At 36.8% G+C, this 20,311-nt stretch overlaps 1 protein-coding gene across 1 annotated transcript in view; it reads right to left on the bottom strand.

Annotated features, from left to right (window-relative positions):
- Window positions 1–20,311, bottom strand: part of dph6 (diphthamine biosynthesis 6) — a 357,108-nt gene that overhangs the window by 204,025 nt on the left and 132,772 nt on the right. Inside the window, exons 5-6 of the mRNA XM_051919800.1 lie at window positions 17,864–17,982; window positions 2,045–2,106 (exon numbers count right to left, since the gene is read on the bottom strand). Coding sequence (XP_051775760.1) covers window positions 2,045–2,106; window positions 17,864–17,982 — 181 coding nt within the window. The remainder of the gene's footprint in view (window positions 1–2,044; window positions 2,107–17,863; window positions 17,983–20,311) is intronic.

Here is a 20,311-nt window from a genome sequence, read left to right as displayed (position 1 = left end):
ATGGATGGATGGATGGATGGATGGATGGATGGATGGATGGATGGATGGATGGATGGATGGATGGATGGATACTTTATTAATCCCAATGGGAAATTCACAATGCATATAATAATATGCATATGAGGCCTCTTAACATCAGCTGAGTATCTTCTGACTGAAATGCCATGACATACATAAGCATCCTCGCTTACTATGTGAATCCCTTTATAGACATAGTCCACCCCTTTTCATGGTTCCAGAAGAATAATTTATTATGTCACTAAGCATGTACCATTTCAAGCTAGATCCAATAATATGACTGTGTCTTCAATTCATTCTTGTGGCCTACATAGAACATCTTTAGAAGGAATTGGAACAGAAAGCTTGCTGCATCAATGTGTGTTTGGAAAATGAGCGGAAACTTTGTGAATTCAGGATGTTTTGGAGGTAAAATGATCTAACCTTACAGTAGACAGGTGTGCCTCATAAAGTGGCCAAAGAGTGTATGAGTGTATCTAATATAACATCAGCACTAACATTCACTGACTGGTACAAGTTCACATCACAAATTCATACTAATGCTTTATGTGAGGTATTTATTGTGTATGAAAAGCATTACTTTAAATGAAGTGATTACGCTTTTCCAAACTACTTATAGATAGACGATATAACAATGGTAGCAGTGAAAGTAGCATGGCTTACACATATGGCAGACATCACAGAAGTATCATTATATAAAAATGAAATGTCTGAAGTGTTGTTTGTGTAAATCCATTTTCTTATATCCAATAATACAGGCAGTGTGGATCAGTGCCTCAACACCTACTATAAAGTTCCAAGATGGCACGCTCAAATCTTAAAGCTCCTTTTCTGGGAGACTCTAAACAAATCACTTAAACTTCCTGGTGTCAAAGTTTATACATGTACATTTCAAGAAAAAAGTAGTCTTTACACTTGACAAACTTAAGATATAGAGAACAGTATCACTGACAATTTATTGAATCTGCTTACATAATTTACTTTTAAATAACGTCTTCTTCAATGCAGAAAGATGTTGCACATTTACTTTCTGGAGCAGCATGCCTTTTCTTTGATTTTAACAAATCTGTTCATGCCATTTGTTTCAATTCACAGAGCACATACAGAGTCAGAGCATAACCTAGCATTCAACACTTTTGGAAAGATGGTCATATAAAAAGCAATGAACAGCAAAGGGGTGTGCATCAGGACTGGGATCCCATGGAATACAAAATAAAAGTTGTAGGCACAGGACTACTGGACAAACATTAGATGGCAAACGGCCTATAATGTTCAATAAAACTTTGGTTTAAAAAAATGGCTACTTTAAATATAAACTAACAACCAATATATTTATGCTGATTACATGTTAGAAATGTAAGCATTATGTTGTTACTTTTACTAATTCGTTTTTGAGTGCCAGAATATTTTGAGAAAATGGAGCTTACAGATGTGTAAAGGGCAGTCAATATCAGCTAAGACAGTACAGTAAGAAAGACAGGGAGGTCAGCCATACGGTTCCAGGTTTTAAAAATGGCTTTAGATTTAGATGGAAGGGAACTGAAAAATCTGAGCTGTGACAAATATCTCAACGTATAGAGTTGAAATGAATGCAAATGAGCTGCCCTTGTCATGCCGTGACATGTTTGTTTAGTGCTCAGTGTCTTTCTGCTAACATTAGACGTGAAACAATAGATACTGTATATATTGTTACCCTACTTGTCAAGACATTTATCCCTATGATATTTTTAGCTGGTAATGACTTTTTGCAGCTTGCTTGATACTTCACTAACACAGCTGCAAAATACAGCAGATTTGTCTTCATTAAAATAAAAATTCTCAGTACATTTTAAATTATCATTGCTATTCATTTTCGGGGATTTGACCAAGTTCAATAGAAAGCAGTGTACAAGAAGTCAAAGTTTCTGCAGGTGGAACAGGAATTGTCACAGTGTCCGAGGGAATGAGCGGACGCCAGATTAAAAACCATCCAGCACACGGCTCCAATCCAAAGTACATACAGTGAAAAAGAATCAACTGACCACACCTGTTGAAGATAGGACTCCATTTCTGCCAGTGTTTTTCCTAGATGTTTCTCAGGATCAAGGCCTAAAATACATAAAACATACATTATAAGACATCTGTGAAAATAAATAAACTTATGTTTGATAAATATATGCGCAAATGCCTGACTTTTTGATTTAAATTTACTTTATTTTTTATTTTCTTAATTTATTCTCATGGTAAATTGAAAAGGAGTTTGATCTTGTGTATTTTTATGTTAAATAGATAAATAAATCATTGTAAAGAGAACTTTGCAATTCTTCATTTCTGTTGTGAGTGATCTTTCAGTATTTTTAATGTTTGAAAAAAATGTACATCAATGATCTACACCAATCTTGCTATAACAATGAGGCAAACTTGACTACTTATACCAAATGGAAAGGTCAAGATTGACTATCACTACAAATTAAATAGACTTCAATATTCTAGGGATTTTAAGAGAAATTCTAATAACCAGGGGCCTCATTTATAAAGCTTGCAAATGCATTAACATCAGCTGTTTTTCACATTGAAAAATCTGAAATACCATACAAACATTGGCATTTATTAAAGAAAAGCAGCCTGCATATATTTATGGCAACTCCACCACCAGGAGATATTCTAGACCTGGCATGTCAAACATGCGGCCCGCATGACAGATCCTAGTTAGCACTAAACTTGTACAAAATGATTATTATCGTTTGTGATTGAATCATTCTGCATCTTTGGCATTACTTATTGACTTTTCTTACTTCTGACAAAAGCGCATTTTCCCATGGCATCACGGTACCAGAAACGTTATCTGCTAGTATGGCCACGAGCCTTGTCCAAAGTTAATGAGCCACAACATGGCTGAACTGAAGTGCCAGGCTGCAGCAGTCTGGCAGCAGGGGCGGCCTTAGCCATGTGCAAACTGTGCACCTGCACAGGGCCACCACCCCAATATATATTGAATATAAAACAGAAAGAGAAAACGACGACATAGCTGACGGCAATGTGGCCGAAAAACATTGTGTTTCTTGTTATTTAGTACGCTGTATTTACTAATGTCGCTCGAGTCGGAGCAGTAAACTATATGTAGTATTATAATGTTCTGCCGTAATGAGAATATCATGGGCCGCCACTTGGTTTTCAAGTTACAGACACGCGCATATAGAAGCATGTCATGAGCACGAGGTGGCTATCCAGTGTCCGCAACAGACGTGGCCATCCGCCGTGCATAAGATACCATATTGACATTGGCGGGCGAAGGGGCCACCGATTCTTTCTCTGCCCAGGGCCGCCACGAGCCTAGAGCCGCCCCTGGCAGGCTACACTACTGGCTGGGCTGCTGAGACTGGCCACTGGGCAGAAATGACCATCACGAGTAGTAATAGTTTGCACATTTTCACGTTTTTTTTGCTCTAGTTTTATGTAATTTTGTGTTAGTATTGTAACGAACAGTTAGTGCAGACTACAGCTGAAGAACTGAAGTGGACACGAGAAGTTGGTGAGTTGTTTATTAACAAATTTTTGTGATTTTGAGTTTGTAAAATTAGTGTAGGACAGGGGGCTTTTTGCATATCAGCTTATTTTACAATATAAATTTTGAAGGAAACTTAGTAAAGTAAATTGTGATTTTTGGAGGATTTGCTTTTCAAGTTGAATTACTGAGCAATGAATTCAGTGAGCGTTTTTGTGATTTCAGCGCACATGAACAGGACTTTGCGCTGTTTACGTCACCATACTCTTACAGCATTGAGAATGCATCTGAGAATATCTAAATGGAATTGATTGAACTGCAGTCAGATTCTATTCTGAAGGCAACATACAACAAAGTTGGTGTGCCAGGCTTGTATGCTTACCTGCCACCCTCGTATGTGCAGATCCGTAAGTTGGCATCGAGAGTACTGTCTATGTTCGGAAGCACTTACCTTTATGAGCAATTGTTTTCGTTAATGAAAGCTACCAAAACCTCACATCGCTCAAGACTTACCGTCGAGCTCCTTTCATCCCTCATAAAAGTTGCAGCTACACAAGATTTCAAGCCTGATATTGACGAGCTGGTTACTAACAAGAGATGCCAAGTGTCGGGATAAAAGAAATAGATCTCATACTGTAAGACTCCTATATAAGCAAGGAATATAATATAATAATATAAGGACCTAGCTAAGAGGCTAAGACTCTAATTGTACGGAGACTGTATGGAAATAAATTGCTTTTCTTTAAACTTTAAGTGTTACATTTTTTAAAGTTTTCAGTATTGGAAAGCAAGCTACAGTAACTTTGTATAATAGTATTTGTTACAGTGCGGCCCGCTGACGCACGTATGGCAGTCAAAGCGGCCCACCAATGGTAGTGAGTTTGACATGCCTGTTCTAGACATAACGGGGTGAAACATCTATGATGGCTCATTCCCAGCTTATGACATTGTAGCTACGTCAAGCGGTAATGATTTGCAGGTACTCCAAGTACATGTGCAACTATCTTGCTATATTGTAATGGAACCTAAAAACTGAGCAAAAGGTAAATAATAATGTGAATATTGCTTGATTGTGGGCAACACATTGGTGCAGTGGTGGTGCTGGTGCAACAAGATGACACAGGTTCAAATTCCAGATGCTTCATTGCATGTTGTCTCTGTGTCTGCACAGGTTTTCTGTGGGTACTTCAGCTTCATCCCACAGTCTAAAGGCATGCACTTTAAGTGGATTGGAAATGCCAGATTGGCCCCGGTGTGTGTGTGTGTGTGTGTGTGTTCACCCTGTGATGGGCTGACACCCTACCTAGACATTGTCTTTGCCTTGCATCCAGTTCTTGCAGGGTTAGGCTCCAGATTCCCCACTCAAGAAAAGCAGGTTTACAAAATGGATAGCTGTTGCTTGACAGTAGTGAGGTGGCAAATAAAAGAGGTGCAGTAAAGTAACTTTATAGCTTGAATTGAGCTTGCATACTCTGCCTCTATAAAATGTGCTACTTGCTGTACATTTCTTCCTTGCTTTCTTTCTTTTCTTCTCTCTCTCTGAGCAGATGGTATGCTATAGTTAGCAAAAGTTACTAGAGCAGATTAAGTACGCAGTTTCAAATCTGTAATCAACTGCACAAGGCAACAGCAGTTTTAAGCTGGGTGGAATCAGGAGACGCAAGATAGAAATAACAAGCCAAAGTCAAAGCCAGGAGTACTTGATACAGATAAACAATGGCTAGAACGTGAGACAAGATCTTAAGTCGAGAGCTTTAATAAGAGTCAAATATCAGAATACTAAATGCAGCCAAAGTACAAAAGCAAAATATAAATCAAAGTCGAGGAACAGAAAATTTGTAGCCAGACAAAACCATGATGCTAGAATTTCAAGTAACAAATTACTAACAAACTAGGACAGTAAAGGGTTGTATGGTGCTGGCCTCAATACTGTTGCTGTAATTACACCATGTGTCACACACTCCTGGACGTTTTGTCTAGCAACACCCTGGCCACCTTGCATTGCTAAAAACAAGCAATCGTGGCACAACAAAATGGCACCTCAGGAAGACATGTTTTAAAATTAATGTCTTCAAAAATGTCCTAAATTAAAAAAACAAACCAGACCTTTCAATTCCTAGACCTCTAAAACCCCAAATCAATACTGCAATTTTTAGAGGCCAAGGGAAATGCCTTAATAAACAGCTTAAAATAAAAATAAAGTTCAAATGATGACACATCTAAGACGCATAGAGAGATAAAAGAACATTACATTTATTGATAAATACAGCAAAGTGCCATACACATACAAGATAAAATTGTTTCTGAGTTATATACTTCTTAAAAAGTGAAAATTTTGTCTGTCCAGCATAGCTGACTTGAGACCAAAATGTACTGTATATATTAAACATAAACAGACAACAAATAGTAAACCACTTAAGAACAGTGTGCAAATGTGCTACAAAACACCCAGATTTATGTGAAATAATTTTGTGTTGAACTGTATCAAAAGCGGTTTTTCTTAAATAAAATTAAAATTCAGTTATGTGCCAACTTACAGCTCCATTTGGGACCGATCATTTGGCCGTACATTAGTTGCAAAGTGTACAGGTCATTGCAATTGGGGCTCTGTGAATCTGGTGACTGAGATGGGTTTACTTTAACACAACTCATTTTTGCATCTTGGTGGCTGCACATCAGGTCCATGTAAGGCAGCATTACTTAACTACTGGATTACTCCTGCTAGTGGGTCACAGATTGCCATCACTGGTTTGTGAGTGGGTTGGCTAAGCGATCAGCATGGCTACACAATATGTTTCCCCGTTTCTAATAAAGCTTGTTTTACTAAGGGGAACAACTGATTGCACTCATTCGACCAAGGAGGAGTTTACAAGTAAATCTGCATATATAGGTGAGTGCACCGTACAAGTGAACTGACATCGCACCGAAAGAAAGAATTACACTTTTATCTGAAAATAAAAATTGCAACACATATCATTTTAGCATTTAAACTATTCTGAGGAAATAAATTACAAATTAAGTAATTTAGTTTGTTTAGACTTAATTCAAGCTGCCATTCTAAATATGCAACATACAGTATTAAGAGAGCAAGTTTCTCTTTCATAAAATGATGTAGCAGAAATAAATATTGTCCAAAATATGTTGTCATACTTTACTTAGAAGGTCTCATAAACCTTGCAAGCACAAAGTGTCAATTGGGAGAATATTGAAAGTATAATTTCTTAGCAACTTAACATATGATGTCTGAATTTATGTTAATTTTGAACACTGTTAATGTTCTTTCATTGATGTGTTAACTTTAACCAGTAATAACTAACAAAATGTAATTTATAGCTATACATGATATTTAACGTGAGACTGGATCAGAATATAAAAGATGAAGAAACCTGAGAAGCTACTGAATGAAACATCAGCTATAATAACAACAACATTTACTTCTATAACACATTTTCATACAAATGATGTAACTCAAAGTGCTTTACATGATGAAGAAAGAGAAAAAAGAAAATAAATAAGAATTAAAATTAGGTAACACTAATTAACATAGAATAAAAGTAAGGTCCGATGGCCAGGGAGGCCAGAAAAAACAAAAAAAAAAAACTCCAGAAGGCTGGAGAAAAAAATAAAATCTGCAGGGGTTCCAATGTCACGAGACCACCCAGCCCCCTCTAGGCATTCTACCTCACAATCACTCCTCATGGTATTCAGGGTTCACATGGAAGAACTTGATGACGGTCATGTGGACCTCTGGCCTTTAATAAATACTAGCATGACGTGAAAAGTTTTAGTTTTCCACTTTATGTTTGGAACTCTGGTGTAGAACAATTCTCTAACATTTTGATGTAATATACAGTTACCTCAAGGCATTCTTGTGTTCTTGTTTTGTGAGAATTCAACTTTTGGGGAATTTTACCATTAAAGCCATTTCATAAATTAACCAATCTTACCTCTTTCGTCATGCCCACATGAATCAATACTCAGTGTACAGTATACTTGTTAGCAGACTGGTTACAATTCTGTGTTTACAATATTTCATTGTACATTTCAGATTTGCTTTACATGAGAAGGTTTAGGTTAGGTTTAGGTTTCTTTATTTAGTCATGTTTACACAGGAAAACATGAAATTTGCCTTCTCAGTTGCATCTAATAACAGGTAACAGACAGAATGAAATAAAACAGACAAATAGAAATAAGAAAGGTTAAGGTAAGGCAGTTAGATAAAACATTTATACCAAAAAAAAATGAATAATAAGCAGCTGTATAATCTTCTTCTTCTTCTTTTGGCTGCTCCCGTTAGGGGTTGCCATAGCGGTTCACCTTTTTCCATATCTTCCTGTCCTCATCATCTTGCTCTGTCACACCAATCACCTGCATGTCCTCTCTCACCACATCCATAAATCTTCTCTTAGACCTTCCTCTTTTCCTCTTGCCCGGCAGCTCTATCTTTAACAGCCTTCTCTCCTGCTCTATCTTGAACACTCTTCTCCACCCATTCCACCCTGCCTGCACTTTTTTTCAACTCCTTCTGGCCTTGTCTATACTTCTCCATCAACACCCTAAGAGCAAACATCAGATCTGTAGTGGTCTGTCTTGGCATGCAACCATACTGCTGCTCACTAATCATCACTTACTTTCGTAACCTAGTTTCCACTACTCTTTTCCATAACTTCATGCTGTGGCTCGTAAATTGTATCCCCCTATAGTTACTACAGCTCTGCACATCCCCCTTATTCTTAAAACTCAGTACCAGTACACTTCTTCTCCACTCCTCAGGCATCCTCTCACTTTTCCAAGATTTCACTAAAAAATCTGATTAAAAACTCCACTGCCATCTCTCCTAAACACCTCAACACTTATGTATACAACATTTGAAGCTATACAATTTATTTACAGCTTAAATGAACTCCATGTGCACAATAATCTAAGCAAAATCCCCACCCTAGCAAAAAAATATGCACAACAATGAAACAAAGCTAATGATCAAAAGTAAAAAAACCTGAAAACATAACAATTTGTTTTTAAAAGTACAGCATAAGTACCTCTTGATTTTCAAATAAAACCTTTTCTTAATAACTTTTTTTCCACAATTTCTTATATATCCTGTACAACTATGCAGACTTTGTCCTGCTTTAATAAAAATGCATACATTTTCACTATTTTTGAAAATAAACATTACCACTTCATGGCAATTTGGGGGATATAAGTATTTTTTAATGCTTCACAGTTATTTTAAACCTGACATTACCTCACAACTAGCACTATAATCAGATAGCCTCACTCTTACATTTGCATGATCGTCACATTGTGTTTCTTTTAAACCTGTTTTACAACCAACCCTAAGCCCAATTATCTAACCTCATTATGCCACATTAAGCTTAAATAATCCAGCTGGAAAGAAGCATTTCTCTGGCTCAAAGGACAGTTTTTCTGCACTTTGGAGAATCACGTCTAAGTAACAAAAAGAACTGCTTGCCTTTAAAAGGGTTCTATCATGTATTATCCTATAAAATGGCAATTAAATTCAGTGAACTTTCAGGCCACTAGACAGGTTGTAGAAAAGGTACTGGATTTCAATGCTGCATACTAATTATGGGGATTTATGAAGAAAGGCACCATTAAATTCCTACTTCTTCCATCTCTTATGTCTCAACACATGTTTAGATAAAAGCACAAATTACTTAAGAAATACAAGCAGAGTAAAAGAAAAAAAATTTTTTTTTTTGAAAATCATAATTATGTGAAGTATTTGTTTACATCACATTAGAAAGCATACATAAAACAATGTACATTTTAAACAATTAAAATATTAAGAATAATATGGTCAGTGGTTTTGAGAATTTCTGAGAATTTCATATTTTATTAAAGAACACAGAAGAAAGGAAATTAAGATAATAATTATAGTTTTCTAAAATAAGAACATGGTTGTATGAAGGGCAAGTCCCTCTACATTCTTAACAGAAGTGCTTCAAGTACCCATCACAGACAGATTAGAAAAATGTCTAGATGTAAACTGGGATAGGTAAGCAAGATGCAAACAAAATAAAACACTCAACCTGACACTACTATAAAAACAACATTAAAAGAAACTTTCTGATTTTCAGATTTTAGGAAAATTATTACTGTATCAGTTTTAAAATCATTCTTAAATGGTGGGGTGGCAGGTGCATGCACATGCGTTACATTTCACGCTGACCGGAATTTATATAGTGGAATAACGTAGAAGTTAGCGTATGCACAGATTTATGCAATGGGATTTTTTTGTGCATACGGTACATTTCTGTTTTTGCCTGTACACCATATTTTAGTGTGAATTCTATGCACAGCGTTATACATGAGGCATCTGATGATTGACTTTTGAAAAATCATACAGCCTCTACACCTGGATACTATTCAGTGTGTGGATATTGAAGTGGCACACAGATACAAGTTCCAAGGGGGGTCCACATCAGTGACAAGCTGAACTAGTTTAGTAACAAAGACAAACTATATCAGAAGGAACAGCAAAGTCTCAATTTTTCTTAAGAAGGTGCCTTTGTATAACGTTAGTCCTGACATCCTTTGCATACAGTATTATACAACTCTAACAGCCAGAGAGATTTTCTGCACTGTAGTGTGCTGGCCCACTGAATCAACAAGGCAGGCTCTGAAATGGCAATCTTAACCCACTGGATGTAGTAGTGGAGGAGACAACGTAGACAAAACGTAGTGCTACTATGAACGATGCTGCATATCCTCTCTTTGGCAGAACATCACTAAAGACTTTCATCCAATGAACTATTCAGAAGAAGTGTGCCAAGAAATTTTATGGGGGCTTCTATATACCAACAGCAATACACCTTTATAATTCCACACTGTGACTGCTGTTTAATCTTTAGTCCTGTGTTTTCTTCTATTTTGTAATTTTTGTATGTATTTGAAAGGGTGATTATTGTTGCTGTTTGTTGTATTTCTTGAGCTTCTATAAAAATCTAAACTTCACCCTTGAAACAAACAAAGGGCATACACTGTCAGCACGGCACTGTCAGATCTAAACAGCAGTGTGGCGAATTGCTCACATACTGAAGTGACTTTTCCTGCAGGTGGAAGTCCCATTTTATTTATGCTGCCAAGCAGAGTTGCATTGCGCTTCAGTTGTCTATTAGCCGATGAAAGCGCTGTGAAGAAGCTGTCTGTTACTACGGTCTTGCCTTTGTCCAGTCTGAAAGCGGTCACGGGACATTGTCTCTTTGATTGCCGGTACAACAAATAGTTCTGAGCAAGCATCAGCCACAGCGCTGTTCTTGTGAAAAGAATGGAGATAAATGCCATCAACTCAGAGAGGGAGAGGCAAGTTTGTTGTACCATGTAAACGTCACTGAGAGAATAAAACTGAATAATAAAAAATCAAGCACTAACTTTTATAAGTAGTCAAAATTTACGCTGGATGTTACAGACTCAAATCAAATGTATTATTTTTATTATATTGTAGAAATAATAATAATAGCAGCTCACTACTCAAAATGCAGAGCGCCTGGTCTCAAACCCAGGACCTTCATGTTAGAAGGCAGCAGTTCTTACCTCTGCACCATTCAAGAATATGTGTAAGCTCCCTGTCAATTGATATTTGAGGTTGAGTTTTTAACTCATTGACAGCCACATGTAAATCGAATGCTTTTTTTTCCCTTTGGTTATATTCTTGAGTAAAAGCACACGTGTTTATTTCATATTTGGACTAAAGTCTTCACACATTATGCACTTCATGTAATTATTAGTATAACACAGAAAAGGTTTCTGCATTAGGTATGTGTTTAGCATTTCTTGCATTTCCTTTCATCCTACACTTACCCAGATCTTTGTAGACATGGAACACACATGAAATGCATGTATTCCAAATAATGATATACTGTATTATTTACCCTATACAACTCCAGATCTCAAACACAGATAAGAAGCCTTGGCTTGAGCTGGGAGAGTTGAGGTCTGCCAAGGCAGGGGATGGGACAGCAGGCTGCTTGTGCTGATCGACGCATTTACAAAACAAAAGACACATGGAGAGGTGCGAAGGGATTTAAGGTGGGCCGGGATTACGAGTTTTTTCATAGGCATCAGGAATTCTAGTGTTGATGAAAGGGTGATAAAGCGCACAACCTGTTTGTGTCAAAGATGTTCTAATATGTCATATTAGTTTAAAAAGTACAGTTATATAAACCACAGTGCAAAGATGTAATGTATAATCAGATTGGGTATTTCAAATGACAGGCTGAGACATTAGTATAACTGGTACAATTTTATTTTTTTAACGTGTTATAAACTTCAGAGAAAAAAACGGAACAAATTATGTGGAGTTTTGCCAGACATTTTTAACCTAATTTATTATTGCACAATAATTGGTACTCAATTATCAACCAATACAAATTTTGCCGAAACAGAAATACTGCAGAGAAAAACTTTTTTAAAGTTTTTCAAGACGAAGACAAGAGAAACTTTCCTTACTTGAACTGATAAGAACACACTACAATACAAGACGTCATACTGGTTTGCATCACAGAGACAAGGATCAGCGTGCAAGTAAAGACAAAAACAATACTATACGTTATTTTAAAGATTTTTTTTTAACCTAACAATAAGGTGTAAAGTAAATCTGTCACCTCAGATTATAATATGCGCGAGTACTGACTATTTGACATATTCTTATTGCTTTTACCTTAGAAATATCAAACTTCAATTTGTTTAGGTAATAGGATACACATGCATCAACGTTTACACATACAAGATTCTGGAATGTGTGAGGACTGGAAGTGCTAACAGCAGTTTAAGCGAGTAAGCATCAAGGCAAGATTCAAACTAAGTGACTATTTGGCTTGTTTACACTGGTGATGGTATGAGCTGCTTCATTTGTTAATACGAATTTAGTTAGTTTCAATGCTTCTGCACCTCTCCTTAATAAAAATGACATATACTGTGTTAATAAAAATACATAATTGCAAAAACACTCAGGAGGACAAGCAAAACAGCATACTTCATTGCTAAATTTTATTTGGTTTTTGAAGACAAATTAATGTTAATTAGTATAACCCAAAAGTAAAAGCACATGTCATAAATTTGAATGGTACATTGAAGAATGCAATGCTGGCTTACAGTTATACATTTATTAAGTACATGTAATGAAAGTCCAGTTAATTTACTAATTCTGGATTTATACAAAGGCATAACAAAGTCTGACCACTTATGCAGGAAACCTGGAAGATAGGAAAGGATTAATGTAAAACTGACAAGTTTGATTTCACACAGAAAGCATTAAAGTAAATGTCAAAAAAGGTGGGACAGATTTGAAAAGCCAAAAGTATTAACAATTTGTGACATTTCAGATTTGAATTAATTTCACTCATTTGTTAAATATTACTCTTTAGTTATTTTTTTTTAACCAAACAATGACTCCAATATAAAACGGAGTGATACTCTGGCAAACCAGATTTTAATTTTAAGTATGGATTTTAAGCTGTATTTTTCATTTATGTTTTAGTTCGGTGATTGTTCTTACACTCACCTCTGCCACACATTAAAATTTAGGGCCAGCAATGTATTTTGAGGTAGATGAATGTTAGTGCTATGTTACCTAAATGACCTCTGGACAACTACATGATGGATATACAGTGGAACCTCTAGATACGAGTTTAATTCGTTCCAGCACTGAGCTTGTATAGCGAATTTCTCGTATCTAGAACAAACTTCCCCATTGAAAATAATGGAAATCCAGTAAATCCGTTCCGCACCCCAAATATATTAACATAAAAACCAATTTTCCTAACAAATAACACTGATAAATTATATATACTGTAGTCTACCTTTAATAAATAACACTGGTAAATAATATAACTGATTATTAAAAGAATCAAAACAGGTGTCCAAAGTGCAGTAGAGCATTCAATAAATCTTTAAATAAATAATCCTTAAAACAGTTGTGAAGTGGAGGTTTAAAATACACAAGAATAACAATCCTTTAACACGAGGTTAAAACGTCAAAAGGATGCCGTCTTTAAAAAACAGATGACAATCCCCGGTGCTTCTTCTCTGTTAGCGTCTCACCTGCGGGCTCTGCAACAGGCGAGACACTCTTAATGCAGCTGACCTTCTCTACACCGTTCTGCTTCAGCTGTTTGGCTCACCTGTTCAGCCCACTGTTCAGCTACACGCGAGCCTGCACTCGCTCGCTCTCCCACACCGACTTCTTCTCCTGCCTGCCTGCCTGCAACCTCCGTTCTCTCTCCTCTCTTTTCTTTCACTTCTTCTCCCCCTTAACCGGCTCGCGCTTCTCTATATATGCGGGGAGGACATGGCAGCTGTAGCCCATCAGCCACAGGAACAATCATGGATGTGGGCAGTTTCCCACCTGTGCGCTTAAGTGAGAAACGCAGACACCGCAGATCACGGCTCGCAACTGCTACCACACCCCCTCGCTAAGCCGCGAGCTATACCTGGCTCGTGGCTCGTTAGGCCAATGCCAATGCTCGTATTTAGATCTGAATTTTTCGCTCATACTTTCCTCGTATTTTGAATTTCTCGTATACAGAGGTGATCGTATCTCGAGGTTCCACTGTACCAGTATTTTAAGGCTGTTGATGCTATTAGTATTTGTATATTATATTACAGAAAAAAGGCATAATATTGTTTACTTCAATAATAGATGTACATTAATAAAAAGCCACTAAACGGGATTTCTGTTTTTGCTCTGGTTTCAAAAGTTATTTTGACAATTTTCAGTAGTATTACCATGAAATACAAAAATTCTAGTATTGTGACATCCCTATTCTGCACCTTGGCTACCACAACAAAAGAAAAAAAGTGGATTGCCTTAATGCACAAATAACTTAATGCATTTGGCCAATCTTCTAGAAAAGAAGTGTTCAAAAGACAGTTTAAAAATTTCAAAATGCTGCTTTAAAATGTTAGGACACTGAATCCAACATAACACGGAATATGTCAAACTCTAAGTCTTTAAAGATCTGCTGTTCTTCTACATTAAAATATGTATATAGCTTTGGGGAGTCAATTCTCTGAAACTCTTGTATTTTTTTTTTTGTCCAGTTGTAATAACATTACCTGCCTTCTCCCAGGATGTGGATTGCAACACCCGGGGAAATAGGACTATTGACCTACTGTATGCAAATGTTAAAGACGCATACAGCGCCACCCCGCTGCCTGCACTTGGGAAAGCAGATCGTAACCTGGTTCTGCTTCAGCCTCACTACAAACCAAGAGTGAGGGAGCTACCTACAACCACATGCTCATTCAGGAAGTGGTCCCCTGAGGCAGAGCAGGCTCTGAGAGACTGCTTTGGAACTACGGACTGGGATATCCTGCAGGGATCATATAGTGAGAACATTGAGGAGGTTGTTAACTGCACTACTGACTACATCGACTTCTGTATGGACATTGTTGTTCCAGTAAGAACTGTACGCTGCTATGCTAACAAGCAGCCATGGAGTACAAGTGACAGCAAGGGCCTTTTGAACCAGAAGAAAAGGGCTTTTAAAGGCGGTGATCAGCATGAGCTCAAGCGCGTGCAGAAGGAACTCCGAGTAGAGCTCAGGGCGGTGAAGGAGCAGTACAGGAGAAAGCTGGAGCAGAAGTTGCAGAATAACAGCATGAAGGAAGTGTGGGATGGGATGAAGATCATCACTGGCTGCAGCTCGAAGTGGGGTGCTACCATCGAGAGAGACGTGGAGAGAGCAAACCTGATGAACAACTTCTTTAACAGGTTTGACCACCCTAACCCACTCTCACCTCAGAGTACTGCACCCTCCACCCATCCTTCTGCTGATGCCAGCATAGGAGAGAGTGTCCCCCCACCCACAATTACAGCAGCCCAGGCAGATTACAGGTAGAGCGACGGGCACTGAGCAAGCTCCTGTCAATCATGGAGAATCCACTGCATCCACTGAACAGTATCATCTTCAGACAGAGGAGCAGCTTCAGCGACAGACTGCTGTACTGTCCTGTTCCACTGACAGACTGAGGAGATCGTTCCTCCCTCACACTATGCAACTCTTCAGTTCCACCCAGGGAGGTAAACGTTAACATTATACAAAGTTACTGTCTGTTATACCTGCATTGTTATCACTCTTTAATATTATTTTTGTATCAGTATGCTGCTGCTGGAGTATGTCAATTTCCCCTTGGGATTAATAAACTATCTATCTATCTATTCAAACCAAAATGTATAGTTCAGAATGAAACTATACATTTTGGTTTGAATAGATAGATAGATAGTTTCATTCTGAACTATACATTTCCTCATGTTACTGTTTGATACCTTCCCACTTTTTTCATTTACTGCATGTCTAACATGTACTCTCTTGTTGGTTTTTATGTATGTTTTTGCTGTTGTGGTACAGACAGAACATAAAATATATAATTTCATCTGTCAGCAGAATGTTAATTCAATTATAAATGCTTAGTGATAGTTGAAACAAATGTTCAAAATTAAAAGAGTAATAAAAGTTTTGTAACCTGCTCATGTTCATTGGGTTTTGTGGAATTTTGACAATACAATGGAATGCTAATTTAAAACATATTTACACATTACTTTTGTGTAAGAAAACTTTATAACAAAAATTGTGGTCATCCTTTTGTATGATTATTTCAGAGGATACCACAAATTCTTTGTGATAAATCAGAATTCATATAATAATAATTGATAATAATTCAATCCTTCCTATAATGTAACATTAATTTTGCATCTATTACTTTGTCTTGCTGAATTCAGTTAATAGTGCTAGAAAGAAAGTAAGCAAACATACCCTCAAAACATAGTATATAAGCTATAATATATGAATATATGTGAATTTCCCATTGGGATTAATAAAGTATCTATCTATCTATCTATCTATCTATATATATCAAATTCTAATGACAACTCTGTCTCTAACCCTTCCACTAAAAACAAAAATATGTAGAAGCTCATTACAATTTTCCTTTAGGAACTTTATTGCATCTTCCTACAGATACTGTAGTTAAGATTTTCATTCTTTACTGCTACCTGATATGCTAAACAATACGTTTCATGACTTAAACTTGTTTTAATAAAAGCAGTGATTATTCAAGCATTGCCTAACAAGCCCTAAGCACTCAGGTTCTATTAAACACACTCACAATTAATTACGGCAGCCTTGGGCAGGTGAAAAAGCTGAAGCAGATAAAATCTTCCTTTTTACCTGCTGCCAAAAACATGGGGCTCTTTTCAGTCTAATTATTATCTTCAAATATGTGAAGTATTTGCTTTTTAAATTACTTCTCAATAAAGCTTTCTTTGTATGTAAGAGGATTTGGTAGTCGTTCCACATATAATTCATGGATGAACTTTTCCACTAAAAGGTTGTATTTATTTTGCTAAAGGGATATTTCTTAATACTTTACTAAAGATGTAACTCTTTTTTGTACCATGTAAGTAACTCTAATGCAGAAAACCTGTGAATCTGCAGGGTTTTGTTTTTTTTGTTTGTTATGTTAATTAATTTACAGCATGTAATCTGTATTTTGAGAACACCTGAAACTGCACCCCTGCTCTCAACAATTATCTTCAAGAGAAAATAACTTCTGTTTGTTAGAAGCTTATATTATTTAAGCATTGTTTTTCATATTTGATTTCAATGCAAAATTGATAATATAAAAGATACTGACTGCATATTAGTCCCATCAAGATATTACTTACACAATGATACAAAGAGCAACTTGTTAATATTATCAATGTTCTTGTCAGGTTCATTACTTATCAGAACAAGTGTAAAATAATGTTTGCATCACAGGATTAATTAAACACTAGTTAAATACCTTGCCATGACAGTATTATAAAATGTAATGTTCTAAAAAAAAAAAGGACCTTTACAATTTAAAAGAGGAACTTTATGGGACAGAAACACAGACAAGCACTGATTTACACTGAAAATTAATCGTAACCATAAAACACCTGTGGAGTTACTGCAATACCAAAAATGACAGCAAGGTGAAATAAACTTTTTTTTTTCTTACACTGATGAACTAAAAGGAATTTATAATGCAGAACACAACTTTTCACCTTTTCATACGGCACTAAAAGTGGAATGCGATTATCAACAGGTTTCATTAATGCATTATAAAAATATAATTATCTTCAGTCTTTTTCCAACAACCAAATTCTTCCTTATCTTCTTCCATTGTTCTCTGTTCAGTGGCTTTAGCCTCTGGCAGAAGTCTTAAAGAGTTTTTTCAAAACAGTGAATGATGAATTGTGCTTTCTTCAACTTGCTCTCTGACAGCTGTTTTTTTGTAGAATACACACACTTACAAAAGAACTGAGATTATAAAAGTGTAAATGGAGTGCTCTCATGCAGCCTGGATACATACCAAAAGCTGCAACTTTGATGATCAAGGCATGGATGTTGGAAGATATCATTTCTCTGAGTAAATCCTCCTGGCATCGACGCCAAAGGTAAGCTAAGGGCTGAAGACCAAGTCGCTGGCATCTGGAAAAAAGGAAAATTTAGAACAGTGATAAATGTTGTTTTTCTTTGTTCGGGCCATGAGATCTTCAGACCAAGATAGACAGTCATATTAGTATACACAATACGAGTAAAAACATTTTGAAGCAGACCTATTAAGAGAAGCATCAGTACAAAAATATATATATGTTTTTCAGCCTAATCTCTGTGAATGTACTTGTTATAAAGCCCACAAAGCTTTTATAACTCAAATAGAACATTTTGTTTTGCATATAATACATGCCACATAAGTAACTTTTTAGTTTGAGAAACAGGTTTATGTCCCACAATTCCAGGTCTGGAGAACAGAATAAGCACAGTATCTCTTCCCGTTCACATGTTAGCAGAACTTTCTTTGCAACCCATGCAGCATGAGCTGAAGCATTGTCAATTAAGCAGAAAGGGAGTTAGCTGGTGACTGACAGTCTTCCATGAAGAATTAAACTAATACAAGTGGCAAAGCGCATTAGCATATTATTGACCAGTAATGTTAGCCCACGGCATTTATTCAAAATGAATTACAAAAAAAAATGCATGCAATCTTGCTGGTCCCGGCTTAAAATGGGTTTAGTGCTGAACAATCACCATGCTTTCTTTGTTTTGATTGGTGCTTGAAATCTGGACCACATTAAGGCATCCAAGTTTCATCTGCATTAAAAATAACTTCATACATTTCTCTCAGTCCAAATAGTGATGCTTAACTTCAGAAGTCAATATCCTCCCAGGTACTGATCATGCTTATGTTCAATAGTTAATGGAGAATTGTTCATTCATCCATTGTCATAATCTACTTATCTAGAGCAGACTCTTGGGGCAGCTGGATCCTATCCCCACAACCAGAACAACTCCTATACAGGGTGCAAGTCTGTCACAGGACAAACACACACACACACACACGCACACACTAGGGCCAATTTAGCAAAGCCAATTCACTTAGCCAGCAAGAGAAAGAAAACTGAAGCACATGGAAAATGCCAGTATGGACACTGTGAAAACACACGAACTTCATGCAGGAGCACCTAGGGATGCAAGGTAGCAGTCCTACTACTCCACCACCCAAGAGTTATTCATGAACAACCAATTCATTTGACCTATACCTTAATTCCTGTAGTGTCTATTTTACTCATTGTCTCTCTTAGATTCTCCTTTTCTCACATTTTCTCCTTAAGTATTTATACTACTATTATAATTTGTATTAGTAATATTAACACTACTATTACTATTTAAGTCAACAGCACATCACTACAATGGCCTTCAAAACATCAAATAACAGGCTGGTTATGTTCAATGATACTTTGGAGTCTATTGTAATCTATGCCAAACAACTAATCGTATCAGCACAGATAATGAGAATTTAATGCACAGAACAGTCCATCAAGCAGGGTCCCAAAAAATAAAAAAATGAATACATACTCACATAATGCAAAGATGCAGCCCTAGGATATGCAGAGTCTAAGGCAAGGAATTATAAACTGCATCTGGAGATCTTCTAGGTAAGAGGGTAATGGCCCATGTATTAATAATGGCTCAGTAAAGAAACTAAAACATACAGTGTCAATTATTAAATGGGTGCCTTCATTTAACTTTAGTTGGACATCATGTCCAATGATCTCAACACTGCAAAAATAACTGTTAAATACTAGTATTTACCGATGCCTTAAAGAGGATAACACTAAATATGACTAACTCAGTGGCCACGTAATTAGGTACAACTGCTTAGTACTAACTAGGACTCCCTCCTGCCTTCACAGTGGCCTTAATTCTTCAAGCTGCTAGAAACATTCATTATGGCTTTTTGATTGCATTGCAGTGCCTACAAATTGTTTAGCATACCTATTTTTGCTGCAGCCCTTCTGCTTCACCTCATCTCAAAGGCTGTTTTTTGGAATGAGATCCAGGGACGTTACAGGCCACTGGAGTAAAGTGATGATACTGTCACGTTTGTGGAGCCAGCATAATATGATGCTTTTTTTCTAATGTGGAACATTTTTCTACAAAAAGGAGTGCATGTGGACAGTCCCAATGCTTCAGTACACTGTGGTATTAAAAGTCCAAATGTGTGCCAAGAGAACATGTCCAGCTCTGTTAATACTATCACTCAATACCATTGACACTGTGCAGGGCTGATACAAAGATACATGTCGTTTAACAAAAATATATCCTATCATCTGAATGTTACAGCAAAAATCAAGATTTCTCAAGCAGGCACAATTTTCACAGACTTCAATTGTCCTGTTTTGGTGATCACATGCCCACTGTAGCCTTGCTGAGAAAAGTGGACAAAGCATAGTCGTTTGCTGCTGAAGACTGTCTG

This window comes from Erpetoichthys calabaricus, chromosome 16 (genome assembly GCF_900747795.2).
Source record: "Erpetoichthys calabaricus chromosome 16, fErpCal1.3, whole genome shotgun sequence".
Lineage (NCBI taxonomy): Eukaryota > Metazoa > Chordata > Cladistia > Polypteriformes > Polypteridae > Erpetoichthys > Erpetoichthys calabaricus.
The sequence above is the reverse complement of the archived record's forward strand: the minus strand, read 5'-3'. Positions and strand labels throughout refer to the sequence as shown.